This window comes from Esox lucius, chromosome 15 (genome assembly GCF_011004845.1).
Source record: "Esox lucius isolate fEsoLuc1 chromosome 15, fEsoLuc1.pri, whole genome shotgun sequence".
In the NCBI taxonomy this organism is placed as follows: Eukaryota; Metazoa; Chordata; class Actinopteri; order Esociformes; family Esocidae; genus Esox; species Esox lucius.
This window is the reverse complement of record NC_047583.1, coordinates 34,479,634-34,496,758: the sequence shown is the minus strand read 5'-3', so window position 1 is coordinate 34,496,758 and position 17,125 is coordinate 34,479,634. Positions and strand designations below refer to the sequence as shown.

At 40.0% G+C, this 17,125-nt stretch overlaps 1 protein-coding gene across 3 annotated transcripts in view; it reads left to right on the top strand.

Annotated features, from left to right (window-relative positions):
- kif6 (kinesin family member 6) overlaps positions 1-17,125 on the top strand; it is a 273,774-nt gene that overhangs the window by 83,370 nt on the left and 173,279 nt on the right. For all 3 annotated transcript variants that reach the window (XM_020044540.1, XM_029125384.2, XM_013131828.4), the window contains exon 10: positions 5,705-5,808. In XM_020044540.1, the coding sequence (XP_019900099.1) occupies positions 5,705-5,808 (104 nt within the window). The remainder of the gene's footprint in view (positions 1-5,704; positions 5,809-17,125) is intronic.

Below are 17,125 nucleotides of genomic sequence, written 5' to 3'. Positions count from 1 at the left end.
ACATGCTTTTGGGGGGCTTGGATGTTTTTCTTTGTAAGAAAAGGCTTCCGTCTTGCCACCCTACCCCATAGCCCATTCATATAAAGAATATGGGAGATTGTTGTCACATGTAGCACAAAGCCAGTACTTGTCAGAAATTCCTGCAGTTCCTTTAATGTTGCTGTAGGCCTCTTGGAAGCCTCCCTGACCATTTTTCTTCTTGTCTTTTCATAAATTTTGGAGGGATGTCCAGTTCTTGGTAATGTCTCTGTTGTGCCATATTTTCTCCACTTGATAACTGTCTTCACTGAGTTCCATGGTATATCTAATGCTTTGGAAATTATTTTGTACCCTTCTCCTGACTGCGATCTTTCAACAATGAGATCCCTCTGATGCTTCGGAAGCTCTCTGCGGACCATGAAAAAGAGGAATTATAGCCTTGCAAATTCATTTAGATGCCCTAAAAGTAACGTGTTTATCATGTACACTATTCAATGACATTTTTCACTGACAATACAATTTAATAATCTAACTATCATGTACACTACACAGTATGTGTAGCTTGATACTGTCCACCCTTGCTGTCTTGCCAGGTGGGCTCTCATCGCCACTGGGATGCCCGCCCTCCAATTTCGGGGGAAGAGTCACTGGCTTGTTGTTAACTCTCTGTTGCGCACTTGTGCAATTGAGCTGTACGCTGCTGGCAATACTCTGCCCTCATTCAGTGGGGTTGCGGTTGGTGGGTGTCCCTTTGGTTGATGCCTGGCAATGTGGGTGGATTGATTTCCTGCCTGTTGGGTCCTGTCCGGGGACTCCCCCGGGTAGGACCACAGTGTCGCTGGACCCCTCCGTCTCAGTTCCAAGGTGTTACACTGCTAAATTATTGTGCTGGGGGATATGAGGAATGCACTTTCTAACTTTTTTCAGTCTTCTCCAGTTTTAAATTTTAGGAGGAGATGAGGTCCTGGTCCACACCTGCGGAGTACCTGGTTTGGAGGGCCCGTTGCTGTCCTTGTCCACCTGGTCATACTTTTGACCTAGTCTAAAATTAGATAGACTCTGGATTTAGCCCAGAGAAATTTATTAATTATTCCAATTTGACTCTTAATATCTCACCCGGCACAGCCAGAAGAGGACTGGTCACCCCTCTGAGCCTGGGTCCTCTCTAGGTTTCTTCCTAAAATTCGGCCTTCTTAGGGAGTTTTTCCTAGCCACTGAAATTCAACACTACTGTTGTTTGCTTCTTGGGGTTTAAGGCCGGGTGTCTTTGTAAAGCACTTTGTGACAACTGCTGTTGTAAAAAGGGCTTTATAAATAAATTTTATTGATTTGTACACTATAATTGTATACAATATCATGTATATAGCCTACAATCAACCACTTATTGATATTGCGGGACTTGTTGTTCATAGATAGTCTTGAAAATGTGAAACATTTGTCTCTCTTACTGTTACAATAACTAAATTAAATATAAACTAGATTAAAAAATAGGAACTTCAGAACAGTTTTGGATTACAAAGATGCGCTGTTTCCTCACATAAATATAAATCTGTCACGTATGTGTGGAAAGATCGCATCAACTTGTATATGATCCCATCTCCCAAAATTCTACGGTCCATTGTGAGCAATTTATGTAAGCGCAATTCAATTAATATACAAGAGCTGATGAATTTGACTGTTTATTAAAAGTGAATTATTATATATAAAAAATAGGCTAAACAGAATTAAAAAAAGCTTTTCAAGCTTTGAAATATGATTTCTTACTGGAAGCCTATCGTCCAAGCTGATGCAAAATGATGGGTATAGATCCACCTCGATTTATAAAACCAGCCAGTCAGCACAGTCTTTCATATTGGAGACTTTTAACAGCGTTACAGTTCCTTTTTTGTAACAAGCCTCACTGCGTATATATTGATGAAAAAATGCAGAGTTTACAATATACTTTTTTTGACGGCCAGTATGGCCGTTATAATTCCAGAAAGTCGGCCATATCCTGACGGACATATTTTTTAAATAACCATATAATAGCGCACATTTAAACAGTAATAAAACACAAACGCTATGATCCAACAGATGTTTTTTTATTTAAATTGGTCTGGAGAATGAACTGTTAACAATATCTTTTTATAGAAAATAATCTTCTTGCGCAATATATGTTTACAATTTGAATAAGGGATTTTAGGTCAATGTTCCAAGATAACATCTCAACATGCTTTTTAATTTTCATATTGACTAAAATAATGCAGGCAAAAGTGGAAAAAGAAAATGCAATGTGGGATTGCATTAACATTTGAATTAAAAAACTTGAAAGGCGAAAGGGTGTCAAACACAGTATTAGTATGGTGTTCCTAATAATCCTTTAGGTGAGTGTAGAAGTCTTTCATTTTTATCATAGGTACTCTTCAACTGTGAGTGACGGAATCTAAAACAAAAATTCAGAAAATCACATTGTATGATTTTTAAGTAATTAATTAACATTTTTATTCATGACATACACTCACCTAAAGGATTATTAGGAACACCATACTAATACTATGTTTGACCCCCTTTCGCCTTCAGAACTGCCTCAATTCTACATGGCATTGATTCAACAAGGTGCTGAAAGCATTCTTTAGAAATGTTGGCCCATATTGATAGGATAGCATCTTGCAGTTGATGGAGATTTGTGGGATGCACATCCAGGGCACGAAGCTCCTGTTCCACAACATCCCAAAGATGCTCTATTGGGTTGAGATCTGGTGACTGTGGGGGCCATTTCAGTACAGTGAACTCATTGTCATGTTCAAGAAACCAATTTGAAATGATTCGAGCTTTGTGACATGGTGCATTTTCCTGCTAGAAGTAGCCATCAGAGGATGGGTACATGGTGGTCATAAAGGGATGGACATGGTCAGAAACAATGCTCAGGTAGGCCGTGGCATTTAAACGATGCCCAATTGGCACTTAGGGGCCTAAAGTGTGCCAAGAAAACATCCCCCACACCATTACACTACCACCACCAGGCTGCACAGTGGTAACAAGGCATGATGGATCCATGTTCTCATTCTGTTTACGCCAAATTCTGACTCTACCATCTGAACGTCTCAACAGAAATTGAGACTCATCAGACCAGGCAACATTCTTCCAGTCTTCAACTGTCCAATTTTGGTGTGCTCGTGCAAATTGTAGGCTCTTTTTCCTATTTGTAGTGGAGATGAGTGGTACCCGGTGGGGTCTTCTGCTGTTGTAGCCCATCCGCCTCAAGGTTGTGCGTGTTGTGGCTTCACAAATGCTTTGCTGCATACCTAACGAGTGGTTATTTCAGTCAAAGTTGCTCTTCTATCAACTTGAATCAGTCGGCCCATTCTCCTCTGACCTCTAGCATCAACAAGGCATTTTCGCCCACACGACTGCCACATACTGGATGTTTTTCCCTTTTCACACCAGTCTTTGTAAACCGTAGAAATGTTTGTGCGAGAAAATCCCAGTAACTTAGCAGTTTGTGAAATACTCAGACTGGCCCGTCTGGCACCAACAACCATGCCACGCTCAAAATTGCTTAAATCACCTTTCTTTCCCATTCTGACATTCAGTTTGGAGTTCAGGAGATTGTCTTGACCAGGACCACACCCCTAAATGCATTTAGCAACTGCCATGTGATCGGTTGATTAGATAATTGCATTAATGAGAAATTGAACTTGTGTTCCTAATAATCCTTTAGGTGAGTGTACATTTGATTGATATATTTTGGAAAATGAAAATGAAAACATTCATGCCTGCCCAAGATTTTTAAACCTTCCGCCATAGGTTTCCTTTATCTTGGACTTCTCTGACCATCAATGTACTTCTTGTACCCACTTCTATTCTCCCACATTTCACTTCTCTTTCCCTGTGTTCCACCTCTCCATCCTTGTCCTTCTTCTCACTTGCTTTGTCCCTTGTTTCACTGTCCGTGCCGTGGTACTGCTTCTGTCCCTATTCTCTCTATTAGTTACTTTCATACCATGGAAACAAGCCAGATAGTGAGTATCTAATTCCTCACTGAAGTATTTCCATTTATTTTTACCACACTTTTTTCTCTTATAGTTGCTGGGTGGGCCATAACAGAAGAGTTACATTTTAGTTTTGACTTCCCGCTCCATTTTGACATTATGTATTACAACCTCTATCCCAATGCATGGCAAAGTCTGAATTTAACTGGGAAGTTACGCCCTAGTCTTCTTTCTTCACCTGACACGTTGTCCTTTTGTTGTTATTGTCTGTTGACGTTTTGACCCAAAGGCCTCTTTGCTTTGGTCTTGATGTTGTAAATACTTTAACAGAAACTCAGTCGGCAAAAAACTAAAGACTGCTGGAAGTACAATAGCAATGACCAAATAACCAATTTAATCAGGCTTTGCCCAAAAATTGATAAGACCCAAACATAAAATGTATATAAAAAGTGTATTAAAAATTTAAATACAACTCCCCTCTCCTCTGTGATTCCCCCATGTCCAGTCATTTGGCTCCTGGCTGTTACAGTCATGGTTGTTCTGCGTGCCTCTCTCCATTCCTCCATTCCTCCAACCTCTCCTTGCCTGTGGTATAGCTAGAACTGTCAGTGTCCAATATTCTTATTTTGAACCCAAGGCAGTCTCTCACAGGTCTGGGCTTGGTTTGGCCTTGGAATGATCTGGGGTATCTGTGTGAGGTACCCCTTCATTGGACAAGGTGTATCAGGGTTCCACGATCCAGGACTCCTACTTTGTGAGAAACGAAGATGAAATCTCGAAAAAGTTTCTGGAGTGGCCATCAGTCTCCTGTCCTAAATATCATCGAGCCACTCTGGGGAGATCTCTAACGTGCGGTTTCTGCAAGACTGCCAAAGACTTTGCATGACCCGGAGGCTTTTTGCCAAGAGAAATAGGCAGCAATACCACATGCAATAATTCGGTGCAAAAGACTGCATGCTGTCATTGCTGCTAAAGGGGTCAATACACAGTATTAAGAACTAAGGGTATGCAGACTTTTGAAGTATTTTTTTTTCTTTGTTGCCATGTTTTGTGTTATGATTGTGCCATTATGTTATGACCTACAGTTGAATGTGAATCCCATAAGAAATTAAAGACAAGTGTTTTGCCTGCTCACTCTTTTGAGCAGAAGTGTATTTAATTACAGTCAAAAAGGCCAGAGATCATGATCTTGCCCCCGCCTACCACATACTCATTAACATAATAACTAGTTCAAGTTGCATTTTGGATATCAAGAATGCGAATTCCTGATATTAAGAACGCAAATTGTTGATAGCAACAATGCAAAATGTTGATATCAAGAATGCAAAAAGTTGATATCAACAATTGGAATTTGAACTAGTTAAAACATTTGAAAATATGTTAAAACTTTTCTGAAACTGATCCCTAGATGCAGTGTGCCCGAATTCACCTGTTAACATTTCTTTTAGCATGGTAAGTTATTTTATGTTGGTGCTAGCCTAAATTAGAAATGTATTTCGTCGCCAATTGCATTTCCACTAAAACATATTATAATTGCATAACTAATTACTTTTAATTAGTTATGAAATAGGGTTTAAAAATTATTGAAGGATTTCCCAGTGAAAGCAAGGTGAGAAATATTTTGTTTTGTCCTTGACAAACGTTTGTAAAAGGCTGTTCTAACCCGAATTGGCTAATTGTCTAAAAGTGTCTGGGGCGTCATCTAAATTATAAATGTTATTTTCTAATCAAGTTTATTATCCTGTGTATACCAGGTGATTGTGCGTCTGAAGAGGGAGATCCAATCCCTAAAGGAAGAGCTCTCTATGGTGACCGGGGTGCAGAGAGGAGACCAGCTATCTCAAGAGGAGATTCACAGGTATGCTCCATTTATATTTGTCTACACGCTATTATATATTTTATGCAAATCTACTGAAATTATATGCTGTGTACTATATTGCACCCTGTTGCCTATATGGTGTATAGGCTCAGAAGTAATGCACTAGAAAAAGGGAGTTATTTCAGATGTATCTAGGATGTTAGCAAATTTCTCCAGACAGATTTATGGGGAAAATGTAAGCATCTTATTTGTTTGTAAAATTAGTGCTATAATACAACTATTTATACGTGATTGGAAAAAATATATATTTGAAGCTGCATACCTTGCCTCTGTCAATCTAAAAACAGTTATCATATATTTGGCTGTGTATGCCACCATCATTTATTTGAAATGAAATGAAATCAAATGTAATTGGACAAATTAACACAATCATAAATAAAAAGTAAATTTGTAATACTTTTTTCGAGAATCCTTAGCACACAATGACTGCATTAGCTGAAATGCATGGACATCACTAAATGTTGGGTTCCCTCCTTTGTGATGCTTTGCCAGGCCTTAACTGCAGTTGTCTTCAGTTGTTGTCTGTTCGTGGGTCTTTCTGCCTTAAGTTTTGTCTTCAGTCAATCAATCAATCACATTTATTTATAAAGCCCTTTTTACAACAGCAGTTGTCACAAAGTGCTTTACAGAGACATCCGGCCTTAAACCCCAAGGAGCAAACAACAGTAGTGTTGGTTTTCAGTGGCTAGGAAAAACTCCCTAAGAAGGCTGAATTTTAGGAAGAAACCTAGAGAGGACCCAGGCTCAGAGGGGTGGCCAGTCCTCTTCTGGCTGCGCCGGGTGAGATATTAAGAGTCCAATTGGAATAATTAATACATTTATAAAGCGCCATCCAATCAACTTTGCTGAATTTGGCTGAATCTGAGCTAACAAGATATACCTATACACTTCAGAATACATCCAGCTGCTTCTGTCTTCTGTCACATCATGAATAAAAACTAATGATCCAGTGCTTTTGGAAGCAATGCATGCCCATGCCATCATACTGCCTCCACCGTATTTTACAGATTATGTTTTCAGAGCATGAGCCATTCCAAGCCTTCTCCATACTTTTTTCTTCCCATTGGGAAATTGTATGAATGTATGCTCATTATGTTTAGATTACAACAGTTGAACAAGCCAAAGTTAATTCCCCTGTCTAGGCCACAATTTGAACATTTCTATAGGTATAGAAAGTCTGCTCTAGTTGAGTAGAGCGTAGACTGGTGTGTAGAACTCTAGGCCATGTAGAGTTCTTACGTGGGAGAACCTCTCTTCAGGCAATAATGAGAGTCTGTACTACTTGAGTAGTGTGCAGAAGCTTAACATTGTTATTCATGTGAGATCATAATGCAGTATTTTGTTTTCTGTAAGTAAAATATAATTATGTCCATTTGTACAAATATGACAGGAGAAGGGGAACTGCAGCCTCTGACATGCATGTGCTCTTGTTTAAATATCATGGAGCGAAATGGACACCAACAAAAACCAAAAGGAAAGAAAGAAAAATTATGTTTTCCCGTTAGGCAAGAAAGATTCTGAGGAAGCCCTGAATGGGTACAGATGAAGTTGGAACAAAGGAAGGTCAAAGATGCCTGAGATAGGACTAGACTCGTGAGGTGGGAAAGGAGACAATCAAAATGGGCAAAGATTAATTTTGTTCACGACAACGTGATTAGACCTTTACCAGGCCCACTGCATCGTAATTTTCTGCTGCATGATGAGCTGTTAGCTAGGACATTTAGGGAAATCTAATCTGAGTGCTAAATTAGACATTTGTACAATGATGATTATCTGGTAATATATAATCTCGTGGTTTTCTTACAAAAGTTTAAAATATTGTGTTTTCTGTCCTTGTCTGGGAAAGATATGTGGTAGAATGAAGTACCCACTTGGTAATAGTCTTTAACAAAAAACACTCCATGAGGACTGAATAATAGTCATAGCCTATAAAACAAGGGTAAAACAGCCAAAGCGAGGTTATTCCCCTCAATAAAATTAGATTTCTTATTGAGAATTTAGTTTGGTTAACTAATAAAGTTTTTCTTTGTTTATGTTTACCAATAATAATGGAGATAATACTTGTATTTTAAAAACCAATGCCTGATAATTGAGTTTACATTCTAAAATGGTAAATTCACAAATGAAGGGTAGATTGATGTGACTGTGTTTAAGGTCTAAACTGTACCTTGATTTTAATGGCATCCTACATCTGTTTTCTGTCAACATCACATTTCTTATGAATTTCCACCCTAATATAGTGTTGCTGTCTAGATCTGACAAGCAACTTTATACTAACCACAACAATATTAGATGGGTAGGACAATAACCCTAAACCTTCAGTTAACACAGGATATCAGCTAAGTTGAAAGAATTACATATCTTACTACAGACTGTCTGAAATCCATGTCAGATTTTTAATGTGTGGAAACTTAAAATTAATATACACTCACCTAAAGGATTATTAGGAACACAAGTTCAATTTCTCATTAATGCAATTATCTAATCAACCGATCACATGGCAGTTGCTTCAATGCATTTAGGGGTGTGGTCCTGGTCAAGACAATCTCCTGAACCCCAAACTGAATGTCAGAATGGGAAAGAAAGGTGATTTAAGCAATTTTGAGCGTGGCATGGTTGTTGGTGCCAGATGGGCCGGTCTGAGTATTTCACAATCTGCTCAGTTACTAGGATTTTCACGCACAACCATTTCTAGGGTTTACAAAGAATGGTGTGAAAAGGGAAAAACATCCAGTATGCGGCAGTCCTGTGGGCGAAAATGCCTTGTTGATGCTAGAGGTCAGAGGAGAATGGGCCGACTGATTCAAGCTGATAGAAGAGCAACTTTGACTGAAATAACCACTCGTTACAACCGAGGTATGCAGCAAAGCATTTGTGAAGCCATAACACACACAACCTTGAGGCGGATGGGCTACAACAGCAGAAGACCCCACCGGGTACCACTCATCTCCACTACAAATAGAAAAAAGAGGCTACAATTTGCACGAGCACACCAAAATTGGACAGTTGAAGACTGGAAGAATGTTGCCTGGTCTGATGAGTCTCGATTTCTGTACTGAAATGGCCCCCACAGTCACCAGATCTCAACCCAATAGAGCATCTTTGGGATGTTGTGGAACAGGAGCTTCGTGCCCTGGATGTGCATCCCACAAATCTCCATCAACTGCAAGATGCTATCCTATCAATATGGGCTAACATTTCTAAAGAATGCTTTCAGCAACTTGTTGAATCAATGCCACGTAGAATTGAGGCAGTTCTGAAGGTGAAAGGGGGTCAAACACAGTATTAGTATGGTGTTCCTAATAATCCTTTAGGTGAGTGTACATTAAACAATGCATTTGGCCTTTATTTATGGCTCACCACAAGTGGGCAAAGCCAAGGGCTCCGGGAAGTAGGGGAAGACCCCCTAAGATAGCCCCAAACATTGTTTCCCATTAAATTAGGGAAGCCTTTTAATAGGGGTTCAATTTGAGTGTTCAGACTGGTCTCACCTGTGGTAATTTTCTCTACATAAGCATATTCAGTTTTGGGATAATCAAATGTGGCACATGGAATTAATCAACAAAGTCAGTCCTGGATGGAAAAGAAAATTGTACTTTGACTATTATGGAAACTTACCTTTATGGGTATAAGCTTCACTATTATGATGAAACTTCTGAGATCCACAAGTTTTCAGGACTGCTACAAGAAGGAGTACTATACCCACACTGGATGAATCTGTTCCAAATCTTCCTGACCACTCACATGGCAGAATTATGCCAGGGTTAGATCACTTGGCTTCACACTCCTTTTCTAGAAGAATCAATGACAGCGAGATGAGAGGAGAATCCAACTGAGTCCTGAAGGGCTCCACATACTACAGGTCAGAGTACCACAGGCCAGTTGACTGGAAAGGTCACTTGATCCCAACACAGTGGAAGACACTGTCGTGGTGTTAATCTTGAATTAGTGAAGTGTTGAAAACTCACTATTGTTGTTGCCGATTTTAATTGACCGGATATGAGGAATGTTTTACCAAAATACCACCAGCACAGGTCGATCAGACTTTTGACTATTGTTATTCACAAATACAGAATGGTTAAAACCGCTCCCACTGCCCTGCATTTGGGAAAGCAGATCACACTTCAATTTTGCTTCTTCGATCCTATGGACAATGCCTAAAACAGGAAAAGTTTTTTTTGAGAATTCAACGCTAGAATGAGGGAACTATTACTGCCCTACAGGACTGCTTTGAAACAACGGATTGGCAGATGTCCTGTGATGCAGCCAATGGAAACATTGATGAATACACAGGCTCAGTCTCAGCATATCTCTCCAAATGAATTGACAATTTCATCCCGAGGGTCAATGTCAGGATTTTCCCCAACCAAAAGCCCTGGGTAAATGGTATTGTGGGGAGGACTACAACACATCACAGAATAAAAAGGGCAAAATAGCAATGATGCTTGTCCTGCCGCCTCGCTCCCTATACTGCAGAAACTTACCAGCACCTGCCAGATCAACTATTCCCCTGTAGCACTGACCTCCACCATTATGAGGTGCTTTGAGCGGCTGGTCCGAAATCACATCTGCACCACCCTTCCTGACATCTTGGACCCCTTTCAATTTGCACACCGCCCCCATTAGATCCACGGACAATGCCATCGCTCTGACAATGCCATCGCCCAGGCAACACATACGTGAGAATGCTGTTTGTGGACTACAGCTCTGCATTCAACAGAACTGTGCCCACCAAACTTGTTCCTAAGCTCTAAGACCCTGGGACGTAACACCTCCCTCTACATTTAGATCCTGGACTACCTGACGGGCAGACCCCAGGTGGTGAGAATGGGCAACCTCACCTCCTCTGCACTGACCCTGAGCCCCACAGTGCTGTGTACACAGTCCCCCTCTTGTACTCCCTGTTCATGCATGACTGCGTAGCCACACACAGCTCCAACATCAACCTCAAATTCTCTGACGACCCTACCATCCTGGATCTCATCTCAAACAACGATGATATCACTTACAGAGAGGAGGTAGGGAACCATGCATGACATGGTTCCTTACATACAGGTGCTGGTCATAAAATTAGAATATCATCAAAAAGTTGATTTATTTCAGTAATTCCATTCAAAAAGTGAAACTTGTATATTATATTCATTCATTACACACAGACTGATACATTTCAAATGTTTATTTCTTTTAATTGTGATGATTATAACTGACAACTAATGAAAATCCTAAATTCAGTATCTCCAAAAATTTGAATATTACTTAAGATCAATACAAAAAAAGGATTTTTAGAAATGTTGGCCAACTGAAAAGTATGAACATGAAAAGTATGAGCATGTACAGCACTCAATATTTAGTTGGGGCTCTTTTTGCCTGAATTACTGCAGCAATGCGGCATGGCATGGAGTCGATCAGTCTGTGGCTCTGCTCAGGTGTTATGAAAGCCCAGGTTGCTCTGATAGTGGCCTTCAGCTCTTCTGCATTGTTGGGTCTGGCGTGTATCACATCTTCCTCATCACAATATCCCATATATTTTCTATAGGGTTAAGGTCAGTCAAGTTTGCTGGCCAAATAAGAACAGGGATACCATGGTCCTTAAACCAGATACTGGTAGCTTTGGCACTGTGTGCAGTTGCCAAGTCCTGTTGGAAAATGAAATCTGCATCTCCATAAAGTTGGCCAGCAGCAGGAAGCATGAAGTGCTCTAAAACATCCTGGTAGACGGCTGCGTTGACCTTGGACCTCAGAAAACACTGGACCAACACCAGCAGATGACATGGCACCCCAAACCATCACTGACTGTGGAAACTTTACACTGGACTTCAAGCAACCTGGATTCTGTGCCTCTCCTCTCTTCCTCCAGACTCTGGGACCTTGATTTCCAAAGCAAATGCAAAATGTACTTTCATCAGAGAACATAACTCAGCAGCAGTCCAGTCCTTTTTTGTCTTTAGCCCAGGCGAGACGCTTCTGACGCTGTGTCTTGTTCAAGAATGGCTTGACACAAGGAATGCGACAGCTGAAACCCATGTCTTGCATACGTCTTTGTGTGGTGGTTCATGAAGCACTGACTCCAGTTGCAGTCCACTCTTTGTGAATCTCTCCCACATTTTTGAATGAGTTTTGTTTCACAATCCTCTCCAGGGTGCGGTTATCCCTATTGCTTATACACTTTTCTTCTACCACATCTTTTCCTTCCCTTCTCCTCTCTATTAATGTGCTTGGACACAGGGCTCTGTGAACAGCCAGCCTCTTTAGCTATGACCTTTTGAGTCTTGCCCACCTTGTGCAAGGTGTCAATGGTCGTCATTTGGACAGCTGTCAAGTCAGCAGTCTTCCCCATGATTGGGTTGCCTCAGAACTAGACTGAGAGACCATTTAAAGGCCTTTTTTGGGTTAATTAGCTGATTAGAGTGTGGCACCAGGTGTCTTCAATATTGAACCTTTTCACAATATTCACATTTTCTTTCATTTGGGGTGCCACGGCAACAACCTCTCTCTCAATGTCTGTAAGACTAAAGAGATGATCGTGGACTTCAGGAAGCGGCGGGGGGGTTGGGTCATGCCCCCATTCACATCGATGTTGCTGATGTGGGGCCTACGAATTCAAGTTTCTCTGTGTGTTCATCAAAGATGAGCTCACTTGATCCAGACAAGTGAACTCAGCAGTGAACATTGCCCAAAAACGACTACACTTTCTGAGGAGACTCAAGAAATTTGGCATGTCTGTAAAAACTCTGACCAACTTCTATAGGTACACCATTGAAAGCATTCTCTCAGGCTGCATTACTGCCTGGCATGGCAGCTGCTCCACTGCAAACCACTAGTCCCTCCAGAGGATGGTAAAGTTTGCGGACCGTATCATTTACTGCCATCTCCTCTCCGTGCAAGGAATTTACCATGATGCCTGAGGAAAGCACGAAACATCAACAGAGATGACAGCATCCCAGGCTATGGTCTGTTCACACTTCTACTGTCTGGTAGACGTAACTGGAGCAACGGAGCATGCACTTCTGGACTCAAAAACAGTTTTCTCCCTCAGGCCAAAAAGCTCCTCAACCGGCAACACTGATCCATGATTGTACTAAAAATTATAATAATAATAATAATAATACATTTTATTTTTAGGCGCCTTTCTAAGCACTCAAGACACAAATCACAATATAGATAAAAACAAACAGAACATTGCTATAAGCAGATGAAAAGTGAACATGTTTGATACGCCAGTGTGAAAAGATGAGTTTGCAGACAGGTTTTGAAAATGGAAATCGAGTTGATGTTACGGATGTCTCCTGGAAGAGAATTCCAGAGGCGAGGGGCAGAGCGGTTGAAGGCCCTAAACCCCATAGTGCTCAAACGGGCAGGAGGTACAGTGAGGTGAATAGAAGAAGACCTGAGAGTACGGGTGGGTATGTTGACATGAAGGAAGACAGTGAGGTACAGAGGAGCGAGGTTGTGAATGGTCTTGAAGGTGAGAAGCAGAATCTTAATCAATGTGGTACTTTACAGGGATACAATGTAACTGCTGAAGAACAGGAGTGATGTGATTAATAGATGTTCTGGTGATGATACAAGTGGCAGAGTCCTGAACCAGTTGAAGTTTTTCTATAAGTTTGAGAGGAAGACCAAAGAGAAGAGAGTTACAGTAATCGATATGGGACCAGGGTATGAACGAGAATGGCTGTACTAATGGGTGTGCGAGACGGACTGAGACAATTGATGTTATGTAAATGGAAGTATGCAGACCGAGTCACATTATTAATGTGAGCTTGAAATGAAAGTGTGCTGTCGAGGATGACACCCAGACTCTTAACCTGAGGGGAGGGAGAAATTGAGGAGTTATCAATGGAAAGCAAGTACTGTCATGTTTTGTCAGAGTGGATTTGGTGCCAAAAAGGAGAACCTCCGTTTTGTCATTTTTATGTTTGAGAAAGGAAAACCAAGATTTGATCAGAGAGGGAAGTGGGTGGGAGGGTTGAGTTAGGTTTAGTTGACAGTTATAGCTGGGTGTCATCCGCATAGCAGTGGAAATGGATATTGAATTTACGAAAAATATGATCAAGAGGAAGTAGATGGATGATAAACAGAAGAGGCCCCAGGACAGAGCCCTGGGGAACACCGGTAATGACAAGAGATGGATGTGATTTGAATGTTCTGAGTTGGATTAATTGAGTGTGGCTAGAGAGAGAGGATTTAAACCAGTCCAAAGGTGTCTCAGTTATACCAATAGAGACTAGTCTGTCAAGGAGGATGTTATGAGAGATGATATCAAAGGCCGCACTCAGATCAAGGAGGATGAGAATGGTTAATAGTCCAGAGTCAGCTGCCACAAGAAGCTCATTAGTGATTTTTACCAGTGCTGTTCCAGTGCTATGGTAGTGGCGGAAGCAAGATTGAAATTCTTCATAGAGGTTATTGTCAGACAAGTGTGCATGAACCTGAGATACAAATGTTATTTTCAGGATTTTAGATAGCAAAGGCAGATTAGAAATAGGATGGATGTTATTGAAATTGTTGGTCTGTTTCTTGTTGGTCTGTTGGTCCAGTTTCTTAAGTATAAGAGTTATTGCAGCAGATTTCTAAGGTGAAGGAACAGTGTCAGAGGTGAGAAAATAATGTATAATGGTAGTTATTAGGGAGGAGAGAAAGGATAAATAGGATTTTACCAGGGATGTAGGTAGAGGGTCTAGCTGACAGGTAGTTGGCTTTGACTTTTGAATAAGGTCGGATATTTCAGCAACAGAAGGAACCGTGAAACTTGAAAATGCACTAGAAAGAGGGTCTGAGAGACCTGAGAGAGACAGACTGTAAGAGGTAGTAGTTTTCAGTTGCTGGTGGATCTTATGAACTTTGGCAATAAAAATGACATTAGGGAGTTGCAATAGGCATTTGAGTACAGATGAGGTGCAAGAGAGTCCGGTGGTTGTAAAATGTTATTGACCATGGAGAAAAGGGCTCTGGTGTTTCCTTCACCTGAACTAATTAAGCTAGCATAATAAATGGTTTTGGCTGTAGAAAGAGCATCCTTGTAATTTACAATGTGGTCCTTATACATTTCTTTGTGCACAATGAGTCCAGTTTTCTCATAAAGGCGTTCCAAGCGACAACCTTTTACTTTGATCTGGCGTAGTTCAGATGTAAACCATGGGGCAGAATGGGTGAAGAAAACAGTCCAGGTTTTTAAAGGGGCCAGAGAATTTAAAATATGTAGTCCTTCATTATAATGAGAAACCATTCATTAATGTGTGATCAGAGATGGGAAGATCATCTGCAGTACAACTAGTTGGAGTAACAGCAGAGCAGCATATCAAGTACAAAACATGACCTTTGGAGTGAGTGGGAAAGTTGATATGTTACTTCAATCCAAAACTGTCCAGGCAATCCCTTGTATAAGCATTATTGATATTATCCATATGTATATTAAATTATCGGTAGGGGAAACATAATATGGGTAAGAAAAGCGCTGAATTTATTTATAAAATCATTATTGGGCTTCGGTGGACGAAAGACAGTGGCCACGATAGTAGGAGTAGGCCCATTCAACTGTAGGGCGATGGATTCAAATGAAGACAGGAGAGACAGGAGAAACTTACTGATCACACATGAACATTCCAGATGCTCTGATGTCCTTTCAGGTACTTTTAATGGGCATTAGAATATTCCTTTGCCTGTACCATTCATATGTATCTATAATAATCAATGCTTCTACCATACTGTTACTACTCCCAAAACTACTACCAATATTGCTGCTAATTTACAGTACTTTTTTTAAACTGACGTTATGTACAGTGTTATGTAGTATATTATTGCTTTATCCTATTGTTATATTTTTGCTTTGTGAATTTCTCTTAAATTCTCACTACATCGTTGTAGTGTGCTATTCCACCATTCATAAGCTTATTGCACTGATATATATATATAATATTAAATAATTATATCCAATTGCTGCTAGTTTACACTTATGTTTATTACTGCCATAGTTGTCATATCTAAATGTTCAAATACTACCCAGATTGCTGCTCGTTTACAGTATTCTTTTTAAAGTGCTGCTAGTGTACAATTTTGTATATTGTTGCTTTATTCTATTACTATTTTCTGTGTAGCTGTATTTTGCTCATAAACTCTTCTTAATTCTCACTACGTTGTTGTCAGGTGCCATGTCACAAGAATTTAATTGTGCCGGATGACACTGCATTGATTGGTGCATTTGACAAAAATAAACCTTGACCTACACTGACTTGTTCGGACAACCAGGTAATTTGCTTCGTCCACATGGCATTGACTGCAATAACTGATATATCACTGATGCAAGACAGTGAAGACTGAACACAAGAACTACAAAACAATTGATTAGAAACTAGCTTCATTCCTTACGATCAACGATTTTTCCTAAATTAACTGATATGGAGATTTCATATGTATGAATGTTTGTTTCTCACAAGACAGGACACTGTATGATAACTATCCTAATATTGGACTTCGATGTTTCTTGTGATGTTGCTTAATGATCGACATTATGATGACTGTCCTGGTATGTTTCAATAGTGGACCCGTCCTTGTTAAAGGTAGAATCTTTCCCTATTAAAGGTAGAATCTTTCTCTATTTACAGGTATAATTTTTCACAGGTACCACAGGATATGCATGAGTCTTTTGTATAATATTGTAGCATGAATCATGTTACGGACAAGGGGGTATTTTCGATTGTTCAATGGACTACAGGGATTGTTTAATCATGATGTTGGGTTGTTGTGTGTATGTTAATTGTCATGTTGTGTGTATGTTAAAGAGCTGTAATTACTAAAACATTCCTCAAATTTGGATGTGAACACCCACAAATTAAAGCTGAGAGACTGCACTTTAATCCCATATTAATTAACTGTAACCAATATATTTTGGTAAACAGCCAAAATAACAAAACTTGTGTCAGTGTCCAATTATTTCCGGACCTAACTGTATATGATCCATCATTTAAACTGTTATTTGAGATGGGAAATAGTGCCAATGTAGCTACTAATAGCATGATGTTAAAGCAATATTATTTTCTGCTTGCCTGACAGTGTTAAAATTCTGGGCCAAAATATATATATTAAATATTTTCTTTGTAAAGTGTTTAACAGTGTGGCATATAACTAAACATGTTTACCCTACTTTAGAGAAAGTTTGAAGGTGCCCTGTTCTGTAGCTACAGGAATGTCGGCATTGTGTTTTTCTTCCAAGGTTTTGCTAGGTTTCAGCTCACTTCCATTTGGAGGCTAATTACCTCAGATACAGACCCCTGGGATTTCAGTTAGTGTTGGCATT